Genomic DNA, 25,683 nt, shown 5'->3' on the forward strand with positions numbered 1-25,683 from the left:
AGTTTCCCCTAAAGGGCGAGGTTGTTTTTGAAAAGGGGAACTCTCTCTTAAACATAGTTCGGTTACTATGTGATCTCACTTCCAAATAAGGTGCAGCATCCAACAAAAGAGTTGGGAACTAGAGAGAGAGAGAGAGAGAGAGAGAGAGAGAGAGAGAGAACGAACCTGCTATTTCTGGAAGGATATTTCCACTCTTGTGTTTCTGTTTTTGTTTTGTTTTGCCTTGGAGTTCGCTAGCTAGCATTTGAAGAGACAGGGCAGCTCATGCAGGAGGTTTAGCCATCGCCAGTTTCGGCTCATTGAATGGATATGAGCCAGCTTTTTATAGGATGCACAGATAAGATATCGATACACACACACAAACACACACACACACGCCTCAGCAAATTGATCCAAATCTGCTCCTATGGTTGCCATCCCAGAAATGAAAGAGGGAGGGGCAGGGGAATGAATGATGTCTGTGGTGTTTAGAGGCCACTTAGGGGTATAAAAAGGGGAATTGGGGCCTTGTCTCACCACCAGTACAGACCCAGGATATTTTGCACCCTCTTCTCTTTAATTAACATAGGATTAAAGTCTACTTGGAATGTCTTCTGTGCAAGCCTCATTGGAAGGAAGCCTTTCTGTGGCTAGTACAACAGTTGTATATCTTGTTTTTTTAAAACAGCTTTGAGACCTGCATGGTTTAAAGTGGGATACATTAAAAATAATAATAATAACATCACGTATGCAATTAATTCAGTATCTCTTCTGAGCCTCAGAGCAAGACTATTTTACTTTAGGGCAATTCCATTGTTCTGCACACGTTTCCTATCTATTAAGAATGCAATAAGAGTCCCACTGGATCAAACCAGGATCCATCTAGTCTAGCAGCCTCTGTGACAGCTGCAAGGCAATCTGACTTTGGGAAACTGACAAGCAGGGCCTGAAATCAACAACCCCGCTCCTGTTCTTTGGCTCCAGCAGCTGGTACTTGGAGGTATCCAAACTCTGAAGCGGATGTATGTGTATTAGGAGGTGGGACACACACACACACTCTCTCTCTCTCTGTATGTATGTATGTATGTATGTATGTACATGTACTTACATAGCGTTATAGGCACCTAGGAGCACAGGATATGAACATGTGTATGTGTATGTACATGAGCAGGATGTGAAAGTGGTGTAGGAGGTGACAAACCGAAACCCAATTTATCGCTGGTTATTGTTTTGCATCCTAGCTCAGATGAAATGGGCATCTTTTTCATGCATGCACTTAAATAAAACGGCCATTACACTGAATGAAGTGACAACTTTTGACGTAGGCTGTGAGTACAGCACGTTTTGCAGGGCAGGAAGGCAGATAGAAGAACCTGCCTTACATAGAGTTAGAATGATGGCCGGCATCTATTTCACTGGTCTTCAGTTCGTGGGTCAAGACTCACTACAGTGTCACAACTTGACCTAAGGTGGTTTACAACACAGCAGCGGCACTACCACCCCACGTATATTTGGTGAACTATTAAAATATGGGTACCCAAATGCACATTTGAGTTAAAGGTGAGTCCCAGGTCTGAAATGATTGAAGACGACTGCTGAATCTCTTCCTGCCTTGTACCCAGTTCAACTTTGAAGGGGTAGGGGTTTATGCGTATGTTTCATATATTTGTTTATAAAGTACTGGTTACATGCATGATATTTTACAATGCAAGATAAACACAAAATAATATATATATTTTTTAAAATGGACTGCCTCAAGGTTCCTTCTGTTCCTTCCCAATTAGAAATGTGACATTCCAATGTTTTATGTGGAAGAAACATAGAGGAAGGAGGGATGGAAGAGAGAAGGATAACATGTACCACCACTTAGACCTAGCTGTAGTTTTTGGATACAGGCAATATTTATGTGGGGGTTACGTTACAAGGCACTACGCATTTAAGTGAAATTGTGTATATTGGCAACACCATTGAAAAAGCTTGCAAACGCCCTCTAAACTTCCTTGCTCAAACCTAAAGGATGTGAGGATGAAGGTGTGAGTAAGAGCACAGTGCCTTGAGCTTCTCGAAGGAAAGGTGGGGCGTAAATAATTGGGGGCTATGCAGAAGAGGCAGGTTTTAAGACGGGCTTTGAAAGAACAGCGAGCGGTAGCACCATGTTAGTATTTGAGGGAGGAAGATTTGGGGCGAAGAGGCAGGAAGGGAGAATTGATATGAGTTGTTTGAGAGCAGGTGAAAACAGAAATTAGCTCAGGCTTTTTAGTGACAAAAATAGAAATATTAATAGTCTATATAACAAGGGGGTGAAATTCCTAGGTGGAAAAACTGATCCAGCTTTGTAGAATCCCCAGTACCTTTCAATCTCTGCAGCATAGCTCTTTTCATCTGTCTTTTAGTGAGACGCTAGTCAGACTGGTGCGTGCAGGCTCAGAATTTAACAGCGTGGCTTCTCTGATCCATTAGTTAGGTCTGTCAGTAAAAAAAGGAAAAGAGACGCCACAACCCTTTGCATTCTTGCTAGTTAACTCTGCTGTTCTCAGCTGTCTGCCTAGAGAGTGTGATAGCTGCAATCACTTGCACTGAAATTCAGGGTTCTCCTTTCTCTCCCCCCCCCTCCAAACTTGGTGCGACCACTAGGAATCAGTATTCAAGCTATTTGGTGACAGAGCTGATAAAGAAGCTGATTTGTAAAGTGGAAAGGTTAGTTTGCTGGAGCTGCTAGTGTTGTTGTTTTTTAAAGAGTTCTGCAGCCGGCAAGCATGAGACGTTTATATTCTATAACCCCCCCCCCCCTTTCAGGGAAAAACACCACCACCTATTTGAAAAGGAATTGTAAATGCTGTATTTTTGGAGCAGCTGTTTCTCTCCTCTAGAGGACAGAATTTAATCCAGAAGCAATTGTAGAAATAGCTTGAGCTGCTCTTTGTTCTGGTCCCCAAATGGTTAAAGGGAATGTTAAGGGGGGGGGAGGTCAGGGGTGACTTCATTGTATATTGTGCTTGTTTGAAGCAGGTCTGTTGGAGGGATGTTATGTTAGGGAACTGGAAGAAAGGGAAGGAAGTCCTTAAATTTGTTTCAAGTTTTGATTCCTGCTCCCCAAGGGATGCATAAAAGCAGAAACTTGTATATGATTTGTGTTTATTCCTCTTTCTGAAGCATGAGAAGGTATCGGTGGAGAGAAAAAAAATTGCTGACCAGATAGAATGCACTGATAACACGTTTGTCAAGGGCATAGTTACGGCTGACCATTTCCCAAGCCAGGTAATTAGATATTTCCCTACTTCTTTTTCAGTTTACTGTGATTCAGCAGGGGGGGGGGGGGGGAGGAATGCAATTTTACTCTGAGAATCAGCCTAAGGCATGCTGCTTTTGAAAATCAGGTTTGTGACTATAATGTCAAGAACTGTGTCTATATCTAGCAATGCATTAACAATGCATTGTGAGATAATTAAAATGTTATTCTCCCTGCACCGATTAAGGTTGCATTTCTAAATCCACTTGCTAGGGAGTAAGCACCATTGGAGATAGTGTGACTTAATCACTTTGAGGTTGAATATGAATCCTTGTGTTTATATACAGTTACCGGTAATGAAGATGAATCATTAGGGATTAGTGAAGCTACCAAGGCCCATAATTACTTTCTACTATTTACCTGGGCCTAAGATGCCATGAATTCTCCTTTTAGCTGAACTCCGATAGCCTGCTGAGAGATTTCAATAAGCTTGACCCTGTAATGCTATACAACCTTATACAGTATTACCCCACCAACTGTAAATTAAATTCAAACCTTGAATTCTTCTTCTTACAATTACCTTGTTTTTCTTATGATTGAGAGATGCGCAATGTATACATGATGAAGTTCTAGCACATACAGACACAATTCCACTTTGGGAAGAGTGGTGCAAATGGTACAGAGGCTGTTCATGAGAACAAGAATTTGTTTTATGCATGATTCTATCAAACCTTTCAAAAATTAGATTTTAAGGAGCAGCAAACTGTCATTATCAGTAAAATATCAAACAAACTGCCCATTGTGGCAAGGGTTGTGTTTATTGGTTTAATCCTGTTTTTATGCATGGGATAGCCTTGATCCTCTTATCATAGTTATCCCATAAAGTTAGGCTTTGCATCTACTAATCTAGACACCCACTAAGGTGCTTGAGAGTGTGTGGCTGGACTTTATAGATGTACCTGGATGTAACAGAGTAACCTGCCACTCTGGGCAGCTCCCAACGAAATATTAAAAACATGATAAAATCTCAAACATGAAGAACTTCCCTGCCTTCAGATATCTTCTAAAAGTCGTATAGTTGTTTATCTGTTTGACATCTGATGGGAGGGCGTTCCACAGGGCAGGCACCACTACTGAGAAGGCCCTCTGCCTGGTTCCCTGTAACTTTACTTCTTGCAGTGAGGGAACTGCCAGAAATATAAATAAGTAATGTGCACATTCATTAGGTATTTTCTCCTGTTTTACTTGCTGGCTGCTAATTGAAACCAGTGTTTAAAAATGTAAGTATATATATTTGTCAGAGAGAAAGCGGAGGAAGGGAGGAGGATGTTGGCATAGTGAGTCCATGATGCTCTTGGGCTACCGCAAAGCAGACATTCCTCAGCTGTGCACCAGCACACTTAGTATGACTTGACAGAGTCAGTTAAGTGCTGTGAGAAATAAGTATGTTCGTAAGATAAAACATACGGATAAACTGAACACATAAGGCTTAAAACAGGTAAGGAATAAAAACTAGTAATTGAAAGGTGGTTATATCATACATACTTAAAAAGATAGAAACAGAGACAAACAGTTAAAAGTGACTGTAAGGGAGGCAGTATGAAGGTCTTGCATTTTGGGCCTAATAAATGTAAAGGTAAAGGGACCCCTGAACGTTAGATCCAGTCATGGACGACTTGGGGGTTGCGGCGCTCATCTCACTTTATTGGTCAAGGGAGCCAGCGTACAGCTTCCGGGTCATGTGGCCAGCATGACTAAGCCGCTTCTGGCGAACCAGAGCAGCGCACGTAAACACCGTTTACCTTCCCACCGGAGCGGTACCTATTTATCTACTTGCACTTTTTGGCGTGCTTTCGAACTGCCAGGTTGGCAGGAGCAGGGATCGAGCACCGGGAGCTCACCCCGTCACGGGGATTCGAACCGCTGACTTTCCGATCTGCAAGCCCTAGGCTCTGTGTTTTAGACTAGTTTGTGTTAAATAATGAAGAGATCCCAAGAGGCGCCGCTTATCCCAATTGTCTCCTCTCAGTGCATGTAATTCTTCTGTTGTGTGTCTCATCAGGTTCAGTGCCTGAATTATCTAAGTTACCATTTAAAATATTGCAATACAGGTAAGAATTTATATTGGCAACGTTATTTAAACATGCACCCTAAAAGCAAACTCGTCGCCTATAAGAGTGTAGTGTACCAACAATTCTAAATGAAAATACAAATGTGCCCCAGCTACCAGGATGCTAGAAACACAGCAGTAAGGAGTTAAGGGTCCATCTGTCCACCTCGGATTTAGCCTGCTTTTTCCTGCAGCAGCATACAGTAGGTGACGTTTGAACCTTACAAACAACCCTATGAGGTAGGTTTGCTTAGCCTGAGACACAGGCACTTCACCATAGCAACTCGGCTTGTCTCCTGTTAGACTTGAGGCTTTTCAGCTGTGAATGTGAATGCTTTGTGTGCCAGAATGCGTAAGTTATTTTAAAGGAAACCTATAACTGTTCCTTTGCAGTGTGGTGAGTTCAGCAGGTTGGTGCTGTTCTTTCTCTCTCTTCTCTCACCTTCCCTGTTCCCTCCTTGTCCTTGTCTTTTTTCATGGCTCCTTGGCAGATTTCCACTGTGTGAGTGAGTGAGTGAGTGAATGAATGGCACAGAAGTTCTGTTCCTAGGCTGACAGGCGCAGAGCGACTTTGCAGCATTATTCTGGAGTTGTGTGTGGGAGCAGCTGGGTCACAGAAGCGTGAGCTTCTTCAAAGCATACCTTTTGGAGGCCTTTCTCGTGTAGGACTTCAAAGTGCAGCAGCGAAATGATGTGTAACCCAGGTTAAAGCAGGGTAATGCAATTTATCAAATACTGAGAGGGGGGATTTGTTTACTGTCATGATTCTGTTTTCAAGAGAAAAAGTTAATTAACAAGGAAATCGTTGCTTAGCATCTGATGAATTTCCATCCTATGCAGAAGTCTCCTCAGTCTGTCATGTTGATTGTCACATGCGACATTCTTACGCATATGGTGTTCTATCTGTGTGCTGCAACTGTTGGTAGGGTATTTGCAACTAAAGATAAATTACAGGGTGTGTTCTTTTAATCTTTTATATGAAACAAGTTTCAAGTTCATCATTTTGAAAGCAGAACTTTATTTTTGCCGTGAGAGCTGTTCTGAGAATATTCACACTGATCAGAGGCATTCAGGTGTTTTTCAGACTAATCCAATAAAATGAAACAAACAAACAAAATAAACAAACAAACTGTCTTTCATAACACTATGCATTGACTGACTGTTGAGGGGAAAATACTGCACACTTTTTGGAAGGCAAAGATGCAGAGCTAATCAGAGGGTTGCAAGCTTTGACCTGGCCACTGATTAAAAATCTGGACGTCTAAAACTTTGAGGGGATCAGCAGTTGTTTTTAGTTTTCGTTCAGTATTTTTTTACTGTAATTTATTTTTTTAAAAGATGCCTTTAACACTTTTTATTCAGCCTTTCCGCCTAGTTTTATAAAATTTATTTCAAAAGATGATGTGTCCCCAGAACAGGGGAAAGCGAGGGAGGGGGTTATCAAGGACACACGTGTATAACACATCTATACACACATTCAGCACTGGATATGCTAGCATTCAGTTATCAAAGAGTTACATATGGGCTAGTCTCCCATATTGGTTTTTAGTCACTCTGCCAAATGGGCAAAAAAACTCCTTTGCTACTCTGTTGCTTCTGTGTCTTTCTGGTTGAGTACAGAGGCGTAGTAGAATCATAGAATTGTAGAGTTGGAAGGGACCCCAGGGGTCATCTAGTCCAACCCCCACTCCATTTCTTCTCCACTCCACTGAGAAGTGGTGAGAAGCAGTTCTGAATCTGACCCTTCCCTTCGTTCTTCCACCAGGCTGAAGAGTAAGACAAATTAGCTCTTCTGTACCAACTTCAATTCTCAGGTACTCCAGCAATGAAGAAGCGAATCTGAAATAATCATATCTTCATGGGCATTTTTGCAGCATTACAAATAGCATCTCAGTTAGCTGAAATGCAAATCCACTCATTTATTTATTCTGTGTGGGCTGATTCCTGGGACAATGCAAATGTGTATTCTGTTATTGCTGGCCGTAATCCAAGGGCCTGGCTCCTGGCAGCAACAACGAGTGATGGCCACACAGTGCTATAGTGGCTGTGGCGGCAACAAAGGCCTGTTTTTCATGCCACTTTACAAGTGTTGCAGCCTTGTCAGCCCATATGAACAGGTGGCAGACTTTTTTTTTTGCTATTCTTTTGCATTTGGTGCTACAAGGCACATAGATATTTGATGCTGGCCCCTAGGAATGTGTCGGTGTGGGCTTTCTTTGGACAAGTTCTATGCATTGCTACCTCCCAGGAATTTCAAACATTTTCCCAGTCCTGGATTATAGATATAAACACAAAGGTGCCTGGTAAGTAACCAGACTCCCTAGAGCTCACATCCTGCTTGTGAGCTTCCCAGAAGCATCTGTCAGACTCCTGTTAGAAATGGAAAGCTGGGTTAGATGGACTTTGGTTTGATCCAGCAAGGTATTTCTTATATTCAGGAAAAAAATATTTACATGAGGCATTCCATTTTCCTCACTGTGAGCTTTCCCCCTTCCCTTATTTTATCATACTTGCATTCCACATTTTGCCCAAGGAGCTTGGTGTAGTGTCCCTTATTTATACATACAACAACCTTGTGATGTAGGTAGAGAAAATAAAGTGTGCTTTGGCCAGAAACTTGAATGCAGGCCTCTAACGTTCAGATCCAGTGTGCCTTGCTAGAGAGTATTCTCAAAACAAAAATGAATAGTTTAAATGATTTCCACAATATATGTATATTTATTTGAGAATTTATAGACTACCCTTCTAATGTGTGTGCATATTTGGTGTGGCTTGCATCAAATAAAATAATATGATTTCATGGTAAGTTCACCAAAGAAAATATAGACTGGAAGAGAAAAGTTATCACCAAACAGCAGAAGATTGGAAGGGAAAGGAGATTCCAGCTAAACATCCGGAAGAACTTTCTAGCAGTAAAAGCTGTTTGATAGTGGAACAGACCCCCTTAGAGGTTTTTTTTTTTTTTGGCAGAGGTTGAATGGTCATCTGTCATGTATGATCTAGTTGAGATTCCTGTGATGTATTGGTTAAAAGGTAAAGGTAAAGGTACCCCTGACCATTGGGTTCAGTCACAGATGACTCTGGGGTTGTGCGCTCATCTTGCTCTATAGGCCGAGGGAGCCGGCGTTTGTCTGCAGACAGCTTCTGCTGTTTACCTTCCCGCTGGAGCGGTACCTATTTATCTACTTGCAATTTGACGTGCTTTCGAACTGCTGGGTTGTCAGGAGCTGGGACCGAACAATGGGAGCTCACCCCGTTGCAGGGATTCGAACCGCCGACCACAGTGCCACCCGTGTCGATGTAGGGGTTAGGACTAGGTTACCATCAGGGTCCCTTCTAAATCTACAATTCTATGATTCCAATGACTCAGCTGTTGAGTGGTCAGGTGAGCCGGTGCTCCCCATGGTCTTGCATTGGTCTGGGTCTTTAGATGTCACTTACACAAGCGTATTCAAATATGTCACACCCTGTATGGAACAGAATTCCTTGTGATGTAATTTCTGCAGAATGCCACCCATCCGGAATGTCCAGAGGAATTTCCTCAAGTCATGTGGGGGTGTGCATGGCAGGCGTAGCTTTCAGCCATCTTGACATGGCAATGATAGAGACCTTTTGCCCCTTCTCTGAACTTCCTGGTGCACACCAGTACCAATTTGGGTTTCCTATAAACTAACGAGAGGGGATCTCCTAGCTCGCCTCCCTAAAGAGAGAGCTCTGCATACTGCCAGTACATGGGCACACTGTGTGTGTGCCCAGTGTTTAATCTTTGTTTAGGAGGAATGAGAAAACATGAACAAGCCGGTGACGTGGATGGCTCTAATGGGAGATTGAACAGGTATTATAAGATCGGTGCGAAAGTTGAATAAGGGCCATGATTTGATATAACTCGCTTGCCCATAGTAGGATCTATTAGAAAGGCCTTCAGTGACCTCCCCATATACATGGTTGGCAAATATAACCAGAATTTGAGGAAGGATGAGTGAAGAAACTTCTACCTGTGTCCTATACAGGGAATTGTCTAGAATTATATTCACTATTAGCATGTGAACTTTTTCTTCTAATTGTATTAGTTTGCTTTATGCAAAAAAAAAGTCTCAAAGTGACTTAACAGGATAGAACGCAAACAGATATTTAAAGAGTATTAGGACAACCCTTGCTTATTGTTTGATGTAGTCTTCTTTTGCTGTTAAAAGGGATTTCTTCTTGAAAAAACATTATTTTTTTTTTAAAAAGGATATTCCCCTCCTCAGTTCCCTTAATATTCCTGTTTCTTTCATAGCAATGCGAGACTGGAATGTACAACGGCGCCAGACGCCGTAGGGGACATGGGAAGCAACGATTTCCTGGAGAAAGATGGGCACGAAAACCTGGGTCATGACTTCATCAATGGGACCACCAGCGGCAATGTGGAAGCAGCTCGGAGGCTGGCAAAGCGCCTATATCATCTGGATCGATTCAAGCGGTCTGATGTAGCGAAGCACTTGGGGAAAAAGTAAGGATCTGGCTTTCTATCTCAAAGGGTGTTCATGTTGCATCTGCAGAATGATATAAATAAATAAATGAAAAGTTCACTTTTTAGTAATGTGGCTTGTTTATTTTTCTTCTTTCTTTTCCTGTGTCTTAAGCAATGAGTTCAGCAAACTTGTCGCTGAGGAATACCTCAAGTTCTTTGATTTCACAGACATGTCTTTGGATCACGCACTCAGGTAGGAAATCTCGGTGTCTTTTCCTGGGTTGTGCCTCATCCACTGATAATCCCATATGTGCCCATTTTAAGGTATGCCTTCTCACTCTAATGTGGGTTGGCACAATTGTCCCTGACCCACCCAGCAACAAGCCTCTTCCCACTCTGTCCTGGGCCTGACTTGTCTACATGCATTGAATATAATGTATAATCCTGCACACCTAAGCCCTGCTATCCCATAATCCAGACCTGGCAAGACAGACCAGCACGGATTCTAGTGTTTTGCATCTATGCATGGACTATTTTTCCACCCTCTGACCTTCCCATCACTTGATTATTGGGAAGCCCCCAGGTTTGCATGCCAGGTATTGAACTTGGGGATTTGTAAATGCAGAGTGTGTTTCTTACAACTGAGCAATGATTCCTTCCCTGCATATGCACTTCTTACCCAAGCTGGGGCTTGGAGCAGAATGGTCAGAAATGAGCAGGAGCTGGAATCTGGCAGACATGATCTGTCTGTCCCTCTTTGCTTTTATAAAGAAACCACAGATAGGCCTGCATTCTCTGTGCTTTTGTAATTCTTGAGTGGTGAAGACTTGAAACCCATGAAACACCTTCCTGAACCCCACAAGAGCTTTTTTTTAAGAAAAGGAAAAAGAAAGGGGAAAGGGAGAGAATAATAGCAAATTTGGAAAGGCTTGTGTGATCTAAAGACTTGAGGGAGACAAGATGTAACAAGATCTCTATGAAATATATATAGGGAGGGGAGGTGAGAGACCCTAACAGCTGTGTTACCTTAAAAAAATGTACAGCTATTTGGATTAGCTGGATTTAGGAATGTGTATCTGAACAGTGTGTTCTCTCTACTGGAAGGAAGATTTAAGGGAAGCTCAGCACCCAGCAAGTCCTAAGTGTGTGCAAGAAAGATAGGACTACATTTGGAGAAAAAGTAATCACAGCCAGTCCTAGCCCCATCCCTCGAATGTCTAGGGTGCAGGAAGTGTAACAGTGGTTTACACAATCTCTCATTTTGTGGGGGGTTGTATTGGGGTTGTTTTTTTCCCTTTGCCTCCCCCACCCCCCCTTACTGCAACACATTTATTGAGAAGCAACGCATTCTGAGGCTAGAAACCAGGAACAGCTTTTGAAAAGTGGTTTGAGAGAGATAGCACTTTCCATTGCCTTTATACATCTAATTTTTCTTCCACTGTTTCCTCTGCTGAAACAGCTTCTGCGGGTTTTTGGAACAATATTAAAAACCTGCAATATTTGTTTGACTAGGTGGGGGTAAAAGTGGGAGCTGCCAAGCTAGCAGTTTGAAAGCATACCAGTGCAAGTAGATGAATAGGTACCACTGTGACAGGAAGGTAAATGGCGTTTACATGCACTCTGGCTTCTGTCACAGAGTCCTGTTGCACCAGAAGCAGTTTAGTCATGCTGGCCACACGACCCAGGAAGCTGTCTGCGGACAAATGCCAACTCCCTCAGCCTGAAAGTGGAGACAAGCGCTGCATCCTGTAGTCAATTTTCGACTGGACTTAACCGTCCAGGGTTCTTTTACCTTTTCACTTTACAAAAGTTGGATAATGTGTGGTTGCTCTTTTGAACCATATTCAGTTCTCTGAAAATGCTGTCCTCTGTTTCCAACCTCAATACAAACATCTTCAAAGGCTACAGAAAGTTCTGGTCATTGACCGTAGTAAAATGACTTGACTTGACAAAGGCTGGTTTAACTTCCCCCTTCTCTTTTTACATTTTTTTCTCAGGACATTCTTCAAAGCCTTTTCTCTTATTGGAGAAACTCAGGAAAGAGAGCGAGTTTTAGTTCATTTCTCCAACAGATACTACCAGTGCAACCCAAATGCCATTTCCACACAAGGTAATTTTACTTCCATTGCTTTTAAAACATTTCCATTCCTACCTTTCCTCAGGCAGAATTCAAGGTGGCTAGCAACAGTAGAAATTTAAAACAACATCACAGTAATGCAAAGATAATAATGCAAGAATGACAACAAAGTCAAGGGGAAACAAACGCACCCACTCAAAGCAATTTCCAGTAAAATTAGAACAATTTCCCAGCGAAGCGTAAACACACTGAAGGCCACAGTTTGACTTTGGCACTTGTCAGATCAAGCGGCCACTGTGATTTCAACTAAGTCACTCCAGTCTTTTGAGATCTAGTCAGGGGGAACAAAGGAAGCCTAGTAAACTCAAAGCAATAAGGCAAGATAGAATATGCTATTTGTTGTCAGGTTCAAGAATTGGTTAGGACTAGTGCTAGGTATTTCCATTTACAGGAGGGAGATACCTGGATAGCAGCCCCCCCCCCAACCTGATGCCCTCTAGATGTTTTGGGCTATAGCAGTCCCAGCCAGCATCTGAAGAGCTATGGCTTGGGACATGATTATTATTATTAATAATAATATTTGGGTGTTGAATGCCTTTGTCTCCCACTTACAGCTCCTTATCTTCTGCCACATTGCTTGGATGTATGTGGACCAGCTTCTTTCTCTCTCTACGAGGAATGTATTTTAAAGAGGTGGGCTGCTAGTGTGTGCTGAACTTTGCCCCTGCCCCTGTGCGTTTACCCTGTAGCTCCTTGGCCTTAGGTACTTTTCTCCCAGCTAGGTTCAATGGAGCAAAAAAGTACCGGGGTGGTTGGACTGTGCAGCATATAATCAGCAGATGTGGATGGGTTCTGCACCACCTGGTTTTGTGCCTCCTTGTAGCCATTTGTTGTACAGGTGACCTAAGGGAGCACACCCAAGCCTCTAGATGTGTTTCAGTCATTGTCACATGCAGTCTGAGCTAAGAAGCTGAACAGAGAACCACATTTAAAACTTGCCTCTACTATGAACTCAGTGCAGGACTCTAATCAAATCCAATTGAATCTCCCCACTCCCCACGTCTGCAGTGGGTTAGCAGCAGCAGCAACAGCAACAACAATAGTAATAGTACTGGCCTGCCTCACAAGACTTACTGAGATAAAATTTACATCCTAAAACGCTATAGGAATGCTGTACTGTCCATGAAGCATTATATCTTGTCCCACTACTCTCTCTTCCTTTGCCACCAAAGGCTTTCCTGAGCCCTTCTGGTCCCATCTTACCTGTCTCTCTTCTGCCACTCTGGCTGTCCTTTGGCTGATCTTTGACTCTCCATTCCCTGCTCCTGCTTTGCTCTGCCGTTCAGTATAGGTGGTGATGAGGATATGCCAAAGGCAATGTTGATCTCCATTTATCTGTAGCCTATCCTACATTACTAGGGACGCAGGTGGCGCTGTGGTCTAAACCACTTAACCTCTTGGGCTTGCTGATCAGAAGGTCAGTGGTTCAAATCCCTGCGACGGGGTGCGCTCCCGTTGCTCTGTCCCAGCTCCTGCCAACCTAGCAGTTCAAAAGCACACTAGTGCAAGTAGATAAATAGGTACCACTGTGGGAGGAAGGTAAACGGCATTTCCATGCGCTTTGGTTTCCGTCACGGCGTCCCGTTGCGCCAGAAGCGGTTTAGTCATGCTGGCCACATGACCCGGAAAGCTGTCTATGAACAAATGCCGGCTCCCTCGGCCTGAAAGCAAGATGAGTGCCACAACTCCATAGTCACCTTTGGCTGGACTTAACTGTCCAGGGGTCCTTTACCTTTACCTTTTACCTATCCTACATTACTATTAAAAGCATATCCCACTTTCCTTTCCCCCCATGGACTCTTATCCAGGTACTGATCACATTCACACCTTGGTTCCACTAGTCCTACAGTACAGTATTGGGATACTCCCAGACTATTTATCTGTAAATAGCTGCAGTAATCTCTGAATGCAACAGTAGTGAGCATTAATGATCTAAACTGAATATGTAACATGTAGCTCCAGAGGCAGTTTATCTCTCACTGCCAGATGCTAGAAATAAACAACATGGGGTAACTGTTATTGCTCTGCCCTGCTCAGGAGCTTCCCCACTTGTGTCAGGCACTGTCTCTCAGCATAACCTACCTACCTCAAAGGGTTGTTGTGAGGATAAAATGGGGAGCTGGAGAGCCATGTGTACTACTTTGAGCTCCCTGGAGGAAAGGTGGTGTATAAATGTAATAAACCAACCAACTAACCAACCAACCAACCAATAAGACATTAAAAAATAAATATGCCAACCACTTTGGAGGCAGCGCTGAGCTGATGGAATAAGGCAGTTATTTTCTTCTCCAATTATTCCTCCTCTTTTGTGCATTTGCTTTATAGAATAAGGCAGCCCCCACCCCCCACCCCAAGCATCCTATGATTTAATGTTGTCATTGGGGGAGCACAACGGGAGAATGAAAAGAAAAGGCACAGGTAACAAGATGAGCAAGTGCAGTTACATAGGATTTAGTTTCTATTGGAGGAGTGTGGATTAAGGAATTTAGTTAATGGCTTTTGTGATGTTGTAGGTTTAAAGACAGGGAGGCAGTGGAAGACAGGAGTGCCTGGCGTGCTCTGGTCCATGGGGTCATGAAGAGTCGGACACGACTAATCGACTAAACAACAACAACAAGGTTTAAAGACAGGAATTTAATGGGGGCAGGAACAGAAAGAGGTGGCACCTGCGGGGGCCGGGGGTGTTGTTGAAAGTATATAAAGGCCAATCCTTTTACATTGAATTTGGGCTAGTCTGGTGTTGGGGGCAATGACTTCAGTGAGACTGAATTTGGTTAAAACCATTGGCTTAACTGGACTGTAGATTGGGTTGTAAAAAGTCAGACAAAACCTCTGGAAGGTCAGTTTACATGGCTGAGGTTGATATTCATGGATCTTTGACATTTGTGGAGATTTCCTTCAAAGTGTTGTTTGGGTCCTAAACTTTAGGAAGTTTCACCTTCCTCCTCTCAAAAAAAATAATAAAAAAGGAAAAAAATGGGCTAGCTGTTTCTTCCTCCCTCCCTATCAACCCTTATGACTTCATCTCATGAGACGTCTCTTTTGATTAATGTCATGCATTTCTTTATAAGCAAATTGCTTTTGGAGGAAGAAGGGAGTGTTAATTAGGCTTCAGGGGGTCCCAACTCAACGTGAATCATTCTTTCAGAAGCAGATGTGAGTAGTAGGAAGTGTGATTTCTCTCCCCCACCCCACCTGTCTGTGTGACTTTCTGTATGTCATGCTTGGGGTGTTTTCCTCCCCTACAGATGGAGTCCATTGCCTCACATGCGCAATCATGCTGCTGAACACTGACCTCCACGGCCATGTGAGTATTCTGCAAATTGTCCTGTTTGCTCAGAAATTTTGAACTGCCCTTTCGGTATGCTTGTTGCTGTTGAGTACTCACTGCTCAACTCCTCGCAGGGTCGGGTTGAAGCATCCAAAAAGATTTCATGTGACATTAGCAGAGGTGGAAGGCAATTGTGAAGAGCTTGTGAAATTGGCAAGGGAGCCAAAACCAATTTGAATGTGCCCCATAAGAGTGAGAGCCAGGCTGGATGCAGTGAATTGGGCAAGTCTGGAAGCCAGTAGCTAGTAACAGGAAGCCAGGTAAAAGAACAGTTTCACAAGCACAGAGGACCAACCAGATTTCGAGCACCGCAAAAATCACCCAGACTAATGGATTTCAGGAGACCCTGAAAGATGCAAGGCGAGGAGTGAATTGGGATGGGCTCTCCTTGATCACCTGATTTCCATACTTAGGATGATGTGCCTGAAAAGCTGGATCGTTCCTCTTGGCCCCAGTTGTATAGGGAGCTGATGTCTGGCCTGCCAGACAATTCAAGCCCCAGTGCAAACAGAGCTTGTAAATCATCCTCACAGCACAAACTACTCCCACTTCGGAATCTGAATGCTTGGCATCCCTAGCTTGTGCACAAAGGGAGGCTATATATAGATGGCAACTTCTCAGAGATTTGGCAGCCATATTACAGAGCCATTCTTATCCAAGATACAAATGGTCATGTTTTTTCTTTGTCCTACCAGGACCTCTGTCAACCAAATTCTGTCATGCTTATTTAGCTGTATTCTGGGGGGGACGGGGACCTGTCAATAATTCTATAGAAGTATGAGTCTCATTTCTGCAGGAAATGGGCACTAACACACAACCATATACCCCAACAGTTTTGAACAGGGGTCACCAAACTTTTTCAGCAGGGGGCCAGTCCACTGTCCCTCAGACCTTGTGGGGGGCCGGACTATATTTTGAAAATAATAATAATATATGAACGAATTCCTATGCCCCACAAATAACCTAGAGATGCATTTTAAATAAAAGCACACTTTCCACTCATGTAAAAACACCAGGCAGGCCCCACAAATAACCCAGAGATGCATTTTAAATAAATGCACACATTCTACTCATGTAAAAACACGCTGATTCCTGGACCATCTGCGGGCCGGATTTAGAAGGCGATTGGGCTGCATCCGGCCCCCGGGCCTTAGTTTGGGGACCCCTGGTTTTGAACAACTATTTTAAAATGAGTTTTTAAAAATGTTCTAACGTGACCTTTAAAAAAAGAAAAAGTACAAAGCTTATCTCAAGTGTTTGACCCGGGGTGGGGTTAAAACTGATCTGGACAATAGTTGTGTGCCACTCGGTCACATTGTTGACTGGCTGCCAACAACTATGGCAAGTGCCTGCAGCTGAGAGTGGCTGGAAAGGGAGTAGTGACTCAGCTTCATTAGGTTTGTACACTTACCCATCAGCCAAGGCTGGATCAGTGTTAGTGACATCATAGAGGGTGAGGGGGCAGTCGCTTTTCTTGCTTCATTAAAGTTAAAAAGGAAAGAGAAAAGATCTATACATATCCAGAATATTAAAATGTACCGGTAATTTTCCCGGGCATTGCTTTGCTGCAGTGTCAGGATAACTTACGGGCACTAGGTGGCAGAACATGCATAGCATTCTCTGAACTGTTCATGCATCATCGGATGAATGTGCAAATTCCTACCTGGGCGTTGCATTTTAAATCCACATGTAAAACAAGTTATCACTATTGGGCAGAAAGCAAAGGGTCACATACTTGAGCTCTGGCTGTCTGGGTAAAGAAGAGGTCGGATGCCAAGAGGCCCACCGGAACCAACCTGAAACTAGCTACCTAATTCCGTGCTTATTTCCCTGACTGCCGGAAAAGGTTTTTGGCAACTTTCTGCTCTCGTCACAAACTTAGAGCTACGTGTAAAATGGCTTTCAATTTTTCCCCACTCTTATTTGTGATGGTGGCATTTCACTGAATTTCTTTACAGGGGGTTAAAAATTCCCCCAAGAGTTTCATGTGGTTGGGACTCGCCATCAGCGGTGGCAGCAACACAGCTTTTTAAGGGCACAGCTTTTCTTAAGGGGTAGGATGTAGGGGAGAGGGTTGTTTAAAAAAAAAAAAGCCTTTTGGCTCGATTCCCTTGCAAACTCAACCCTGTTTTTCCAGAGCTGCTCTTCTCAGCTAAGTTTCCATCACCTTCTTTCTGTTGCCGCCACCTGTCTCATTTGCCCACACTCCCATTTAATTCTATTGGCTGCGGCAACTCATGTGATTTTGTGGATGACATCATGATGTACTTCGGATTTGGTGATATCACATGTGCTCATCAACAAAATTATGTGGAGTGTCACAGCCAGTAGGATTAAGCAGCCACCTGGGCAGGTGAGGTCGAGGAGAACGGAGGCGGCAACAAAGAAGAAGGGAAATGGCGCCCAGTAGTAGCAGCACCCAGGAAAACAGAAAGGGTGTCGAACAGCATTGAAACTACACAAATATTTGTTAAGGTGAGTAGTTTGCTGTTAATCTGGCTGTTGTGAATGAGCAGGTTCTGAAGTTGCTCGCACAAGCTGCTGCCACGTGGTTTTTAGCATTTCGCTTCTCCCGCTACAACTCCCAGACACTTCCTGAGGGACCCATGGCTTTGCGGGGAGTGCAAGGGATTTCACTGGGGAGTTGGAGAGCAGAAGAGCCCCTTTGCACAACTAGACCTCTGCCTGCATACCCTGGACTGAAATCCAATATGATTTGGCAATTTAGCCATTGGTGAAGCCTGAGAGATACGTAACTGGAGATTTGATTTCCAACATTTTTAGATGGCATCTGATTCTGAAATGCACTTCCTTTCTGCCACCCTGTTTTGCTAAGTGTGACAAATGTGTAGGGCCAACTTTAACTTGATAAAGCAATATTTTCCCATCTCTTTTGTGTCTCCTTTGGAATGCTTATCCTAACTGACAATACTTTTTTGTTTTGTATTGCATTGTTTTTCTAGGTGGTAAGTTGGACATTTATTGCTTGGAATGTAAAGCATAGCTTGGAATGCATTCAACCAGATTATCTGTTCCCTAACTATAATTCAGTGCTTCATCCTGTAAGCATGTATCAGGATTTTATTTTTTAGAAAACTTTTAAACATTTATATGTATCTTTTTTCCCTTCCTTTTGAGCCCAAAGTGGTTCACTGTACATGAACACACCCATCAATTGCAGTATTTTTCCATGTATAAGATGACCCCTTGTTTTTTGAACCCAAAATTAAGGGGGAGGAACCGTAAAACAGAAGTGACATTCTGGACGATCTGCAGCAGCAAGTTGTTGATCTTTCATTGGGCAATTGCCCTCAAAGTTTCCAGCATGAGGTGCATGCAGTGAACAGTGGTGCAAAGGCAGTGGCTGGAGCACCACACGCTCACCCTTGGGGAAGGAGGCTCCTGAGTAGGACACTGAGGAAGAGCCTACGGAAGGCAGTGCCTGCTCTACGCCGGGCCATGCTGTTGAGCAAACCTAGCTCAGGAAGGTGGTGAGCAGGCTGGGGGTTTGAGAGGGGAAGAGAGAGAAAAAAAGAAGAAGGGTGGGGCAAGGTAGCCAAGGCAGTTCTTAGTGGCAGCGGCTGCTCTCGATCCGGTGGTCATGCCGGTGGGGGCTTCAGGAGGCGAGCCAGTCACCAGCGCACAGCCCAGAGAGGGAGGAGAAAGGGGGTGGCGGCCGGAGGGAACGCCTCAGCCCACCCAAGCCAAAATCCAGAACATTTGCTAAAATATTAAAAAATCCCCCCCTCCGGATGCCCATGTTCCATGTATAAGACGACCCCCAATTTTTACTTCTTTTTTTAAAAGCAAAAAAAAAAAAAAAAAAAAAAAAAAAAAAAAAAAAAAAAAAAAAAAATATGGTGCATAGCGCAAGTGCTTGAATTACACAGGGCTGTATGAGAAGGAGGTCCCAGGGTTTCCACTTTCACCAGGTTTTGGATCCAGCTTGGTTAAAGAGGAACCCTGGTTTGCTTTCAAATGGCTTAATGCTGCTGTTGATGAAATGGGAGTCCTTGATCCCACAGTCCACTGGCTGAAAAAGAGGACTATAAAAGAAACCTCATAATTGGCAATTGGAAAAGCTTCTTTCCCTTCTTTTGGCACTTAATTTTGTACAGATATGTTCCATTTTTTTGAGGTTTTAATATATACCATAACTTTCTTTTCAGCTTGTCAATTTCAAGCTCTCACTCTGGCCGCATGATTCCAGCTTTTGTTTGTGGCAAGACCTTAACGTTCTTGGAATGCAACTCAGTTCCATAAAGTGCTTTGATAGCCATGGTTGAAAAGCCTGTGCAATTGTTAAGATTCATCACCACCATTATCCTAGCAGGAGCACTTTCCCACTGATTCCCCCCTTCCCAGTAGGGTTGCCTGTCTATGCTGATTTGTATTTTGCAGCTGTGTTCATGCAGACACCCTTACAAACAATGTCTCTTACCCTGGGATTGCTGCTAACAACTTGGTTTTTAACTTAATATATGTGTGTGGGGGGGGGGATATCAATTAGAGCTTTTAATATGCAACTCATTTTATAAGCTACTGTCCTTTTCTGAGAATTGCATTAATATTTATGTGTCATTTATCTTTCAGAATATTGGCAAAAAGATGTCCTGTCAAGAATTCATTGCCAACCTTCAGGGAATGAATGAAGGCAAAGATTTCCCAAGGGATCTCTTGAAGGTGAGGCATTATATTATCTTTCCATTGTGGGAATACAGCATTAACTCCAACTCTGCCATCCGGCTGTGCTAGGGTGATGCTTTCAAAATAAGCTTATTGTATTTTTACTGATTTTTATTTGTTAGAATGAATGGTAATGTATTGATAGGTAAAGGTAAAGGGACCCCTGACCATCAGGTCCAGTCGTGTCCGACTCTGGGGTTGCGGCGCTCATCTCGCTCTATAGGCCGAGGGAGCCGGTGTTTGTCCGCAGACAGCTTCCGGGTCATGTGGCCAGCATGACTAAGCCGCTTCTGGTGAACCAGAGCAGCGCACGGAAACGCCGTTTACCTTCCCGCAGGAGCGGTCCCTATTTATCTACTTGCACTTTGACGTGCTTTCGAACTGCTAGGTGGGCAGAAGCTGGGACCAAGCAACGGGAGCTCACCCCGTGGCAGGGATTCGAACCGCCGACCTTCTGATCAGCAAGCCCTAGGCTCTGTGGTTTAACCCACAGCGCCACCTGGGTCCCTAATGTATTGATAGTGCCTGCTAAATGCCGATCACATTTATATTTGCTATTCTACAGTTATGAACATTTACTTTGACTACTCCTAGTGCAGTTGTTCCCACACTCTGCACTGGGAGAGGGGCTGAAGATATTAAACCAGCATGTTGGATTCCGCCACCATTCTAGGGCAGAGATGGACAAGCCTGAGGCTTGAAGAGTCTCCTTTGTTTTGTTTTTTTACTAGAATCTCAAGCTTCACCGGAGCCAAATGATGGTGCATGGGGGCTTTTGGATATTTAGGACGGTATTCACCTTAAATAATTTTGCACAAGCAGTTATTGCTTACTCAATGGGACTTTCCCCCTCTTCCCCTCTCCTTCTTCTTGTACATTGTGCCATCCTCAAGTCTGCTCCAGAACAGATTTAGGGGGGTGGGAAGGAGAAGGAGAGAACATTCAGTTGCACTGGTGGAATGGTCTCCTTAGTTCTGTGTTGAATTCTCCCTGTTAGGCTGTATCCACTGATAGTCATATTCAGAATAAGCCCATTGAAAGTAAAGGGTCTGACTAACTTAGGCTTCTTAATTTCAGTGGGTCTACTTGGAATAGGACTAGCACTGAATACAACCCTTAGCATTAAGGACCAGAGTTCCTATGAGCACATGTTTAGAGCATACATTTGTTTTCAGGATTAGATCTGATCTGACAGTCCTTTCTCAGACATATGTGCACACACACACATAGTTTCCCTGCAAGCTTTTTCTAGGTTCAGTAACCTAATGGGGGTAGAGGACCATTTTCATGGTTGCTGCTGTTTAAACCGTTGGGAGACGAAACCTCACTTGCCGATCTACTAAAAACTACTCCCATAGTTTACCAATAGATCACGATCTGCCTGATCTGTAATGTGATACTTGGAGCAGGAAAATGTGATGCGCCATTGATGTGTCATGGCTGCCATTGCTTACCCAGCAGCATTGTACCAAGGGAGGAAGTAACAGATGAACCAACATTCTTTGAAGCTGCATGGGTTATGGGTGCAGCAGTATCCCAGAAGCATCACCATTGATTCAGACAATACATGCACTTCCTTTCTAGTGCAAGAGTGAACGGTGCCCCTCCAGTTTTAATTCAGAAAACATGTGGCTTGAGTATCATAACTTTGGCAAACATTGCCTTAATATTAGTCCATGCTTAAGTCTTCCGAGGATCATGGATTTGGTGTGTGTGTTTACCCAAAAATGAGTTTAGAGGTGTGAGTGAAATTGTTTCTAGCCCAGTTGTGCTCGCAGGCATCTTAGCATGCCTTAGACTTCCATGTGCTTGTTGATCAATAAGATCAGCGCAGAAGAAACTGGATTCCTTGCCAGGCTTCTTGATCAGGGCTGTTTTTATGCAGCATTGGAGCTACGGCACCAGAGCCCAGATGTAGCAAGGACAATGCACAACAGGGGCCATTTGTTCATATACGACTCCCAATCCAATAAGGTATATGGAGTCAGATCTTGCTTCAGCACTTGAATTGTCCAAACTGGATTGAGACTTCCAAGTGCCTTGTGTAATAAGCGAAAGCCAGACAGGCTTTTTATTAGAAAGTTAAAGCTGCCTGCGGAGTATTTATGGTAACAGGTTTTTTTTCCAGGTAGCTTTGGAAAGAAGGTGCCTTTGGGCTTTTACATTTGAATGGAAGATATAATTTGAGATCGGGACATTCTGTATGGTACACATTACTGCTTTTCTCCCCTTATGTGCCGAGTTGTATATGCGTTCACTCAATTTGTTCCAGCAGATGAATCTGAATAGTTGGTAAAGCCTGGGTTTGAGGTGCTGAACATTTCCCATTGTCGGCACTAATAGGAATGTTTCTGTTTCTTTTGTCTGATTTGCTTGTGCAGGAAGTGCTGGTTGCTACTGCATTTGGTTTGCAATGGAAAAAAAATTTAAAAAATGATTTTTTGGTGCACAAAGAAGAGTGGCTTGAAGTCTTGTAACACCAGCAAAGGAAGACTTGTGTTGATTTTTTGTCTTTCCTTTTGTTGTGATCCTGAATGAAACATATTGATATTTGGAATAGAAAAGTGCTGTATACTGTTGATGCCCCCTGCACTGCAGTTTGAATCTGGAGGGTAAACTGGCCTACAATATGGTCTAGGGAGGGTTAGGAATAGTAAATCATTTCTATCTGTGAAGCAATGCAGATCTGGGCCTGAGCAGAATTGGGATGGGAGAATTACGGAAAGTTTCAGGTAAGCTGCTATAAGTTCCTTGGAGGGTGGGTGAGAAATGAGTGCAAGGAACAAGTCTAGTCCAACTTTCTTTGCAGTAGAAGTGGCCAACTTGGTGCTCTCCCGATATTGAGGGCTACAGCTCCAATCTGCTCCAGCCAGCATAGCCAGCGGTCAGGGATGATGGGAAGATGTACTCCACAACATCTGGAGAGCACCCTGTGGCTTTCCAATTTTTCCACTTTGAGGGAGGCCTCTCCCTTTGAAGAACCTCTCTGCATGCTGCAGGTAGGTTTGTGGGGCATATTCAAGGGAGCATACTCAGCTTGCCCATGGTACTGTGGGGGGGGGGTGTCTCAGTGTCTGCCCACATGAACTGAAGATCACACTGTAGAATACGGTCTACGCTCTCCTACGACTGCATTGAAGGGTGATCAGAAATGATGGACAAGCTGCCTTTCTTGAACTTCTGATAAGCTTCTGAAGTTCTCAGAATGTGGTGTGAAAGCCCTGCTGTAGATAAAGGGGCAATCTACACACATCCTAGAGAGTTATATTCTGCATATAGAGTGCATCACGAGGTCTACCCGTATATGTAGCTCAAATTGTACAATTAGGTGTTCATGCATGTCCATGCTGCCCACCCATTTTGTCTCCTACTACAAGAAATGGGGCTGCATCCCCTCGGCATGTTTCCCATGCTTGCCAGGTGAAGTGGCATTGTGCTATTGGGAGCTTACTGTGCCATACTGTGTGTCAAAGGGGGCTTGCTTTCAGGGATGGGGAAGCTCACCGTGTGATGACACCACAATACATGGTGGGTGTTTCATACAGTGTGAGGGGGAAAGTTGTCCGTGTGAAAGTTGGCATTGGCATGTTGGACCCTAGGGCCTGGTGTGAAGGGTAGCCAAAGCGCCAGGCTGAAAAATGGTTTGTGTAAGAAGACAACTGATTGTGGGGACTTCTCATGTTTATTCCATGATCTGCGAGGCTTCTAAGCAGCACTGCAAGGGAGGCAGATTCTGCCCTTAAGTGATGCTACTTACTGCATTGGGGCATTGTGTGAAGCTTTAAAAACACATTTCAGAAATGTTTGCTACTTATTTTTCACTGGAGACAAAGACTTCCAATGTGTTCTAGTTCCATTAAAGTCAATAGCCATCGATTTCCACAATATGTAGATTTTACCCTTTGGGTGATACCTGTTATTGCTTCAACCGAGGGCTTTTCACAAGGCTTTGGAACACTGTAAGAATAATTTACATTAAAAATCCAAGAATTGTCTTTTCCTGCATCAGACTACTTGCATGCTAGCTCTTTCTTACCCCAGTAGTGGCCAGCCAGAATCTGATATGGTAGGCTTGAAGGTATGGGCCTCCCTGCTATGGCTTGTCCTTCGCATTTGATATTTGAAGATATACTGCTTCTGCACATGGAGGTACCATGTGCTAAAAGCTAGTGGTAGACGTACCCTCTGTGAATTTATTTTTTAAAAAATTTAAGCTGTTTAAGGTGGTGGCCACCATCATATCTTGAGGCAGTGAAAACTATAAGTTACACATTGTTTTGAAACTTCTTTCTTTTATCCATCCAGAAACTTTCCACTACTCAGGTTCCCCATTTCTACTCTGCATACCCCTTGTAATTTTCTTATATCCTCATACCGTGTCTCCTACTAGTCATTCCCCCCCCCCAAAAAATGTTCCATGTACTTCACAACGTTGGGTTTTATTGGGTTTTTTTTGTTTTGATTTTATGTATTTGATATTTTATGTGAACCGCCCTGAGACCTTCGGATATCGGGCGGTATAGAAATTAATTAATTAATAATATGTGTTTGTGGCTGCACAAGAGACAAATGGGAATGTATATTGCTTTTTATTTCTCCATCCATGTCATCTGTCATGGATGCTTTAGCTGAGTTTCCTGCATTGAAGGGGGTTGGACTAGATGACCATTGGGGTCCATTCCAACTCTGCAGTTCTATGATCCACTTTTAATAAATAAAATAAAAATGAAACAGGTGCTTTTATTTAGGCTGGTACCCTTAGCTGGAAGAATAATCAGCCTTTAGGCCTCAGCAACACAAAATAATTTCCAGCCAATATGTTTTGGGGCAGGAAGGCTTAGCTCTGATGAAGGTTGCTCATCTGGTCTCCCACCATCCCTTCCTGGTTCCCTAGATTGGAGCTGCTGCTTCTTGCTTGGCTTCTGTCCTAGACAGGTATGTAGGAATTATTCAAGCGTGTGTTTTTAAAGATATTTGCTCTGGCTGTTTGTGACTGAGGAAGCTTCAGCCAATGTTGACAAATCAGCTTAGTATTTATAATACTGTCTCGGAGAGGTGCAGCGGAATGGCCCCAGACTCTAATTACAGGCTCTTATTGACTGGATCGATCTCTAGCACCGTATTTAAGCAGCCCACTTAGTGTAATAAAGGCAGCTTCCTCTTCATCCCTCTCTCCCAGATGTATATCTTTCTGCTAGCAGATTGTACTTTTTATGACCATATTCCAGACATAGTCCTCCCAGCTGCTCTAAATGAATTGGCCAATATTCCCCCAGTTCCTTCAGCTGGAATGAAGATTAAAGACCTGTCTAGGCTAAACGTGTGGCGTAGATGTTGCATTCCATCAGATCTCTGGCTGGTGTTTCTCATTTCTAAGAAAACCCACAATGGTTGCCTTAATTTGGATGTGCCTTGGATATCTTCTGAAATGAGAAGAGAAAGGAGGTTGTTGAAATTGTGTGGTTGCTTCTTCTAACAAGCCTTGAACATCCTTTGCTCCTTCTTACATTTGATCAAATAAACTCAAGTCTCTTGTGAAAGGGGGCTTATTTGTACTGTATGTTATATAAAGGGATTAAATACTTCCTCCGGTAAGAGTTTTTAGGTGTGGGCATGCACCACCAGGGGGGATTTGATTTAAATCAAATTGATTCACGATTTAAATCACAATTTAAATCACTAGTCAGTAAGACTCGATTTAAATCATTTTTCTACAGAAAGACTCATTCTTGCTGGTATAATCTTAATATTTACAACC

At 43.4% G+C, this 25,683-nt stretch overlaps 1 protein-coding gene across 1 annotated transcript in view; it reads left to right on the forward strand.

Moving 5' to 3' along the window:
* Positions 1–25,683, forward strand: part of PSD3 (pleckstrin and Sec7 domain containing 3) — a 142,764-nt gene that overhangs the window by 42,165 nt on the left and 74,916 nt on the right. Inside the window, exons 5-9 of the mRNA XM_033173101.1 lie at positions 9,598–9,810; positions 9,944–10,024; positions 11,769–11,881; positions 15,157–15,215; positions 19,833–19,922. Of these exons, the coding sequence (XP_033028992.1) occupies positions 9,598–9,810; positions 9,944–10,024; positions 11,769–11,881; positions 15,157–15,215; positions 19,833–19,922 (556 nt within the window). The remainder of the gene's footprint in view (positions 1–9,597; positions 9,811–9,943; positions 10,025–11,768; positions 11,882–15,156; positions 15,216–19,832; positions 19,923–25,683) is intronic.

This window comes from Lacerta agilis, chromosome 16, assembly GCF_009819535.1.
Source record: "Lacerta agilis isolate rLacAgi1 chromosome 16, rLacAgi1.pri, whole genome shotgun sequence".
Classification (NCBI taxonomy): Eukaryota; Metazoa; Chordata; class Lepidosauria; order Squamata; family Lacertidae; genus Lacerta; species Lacerta agilis.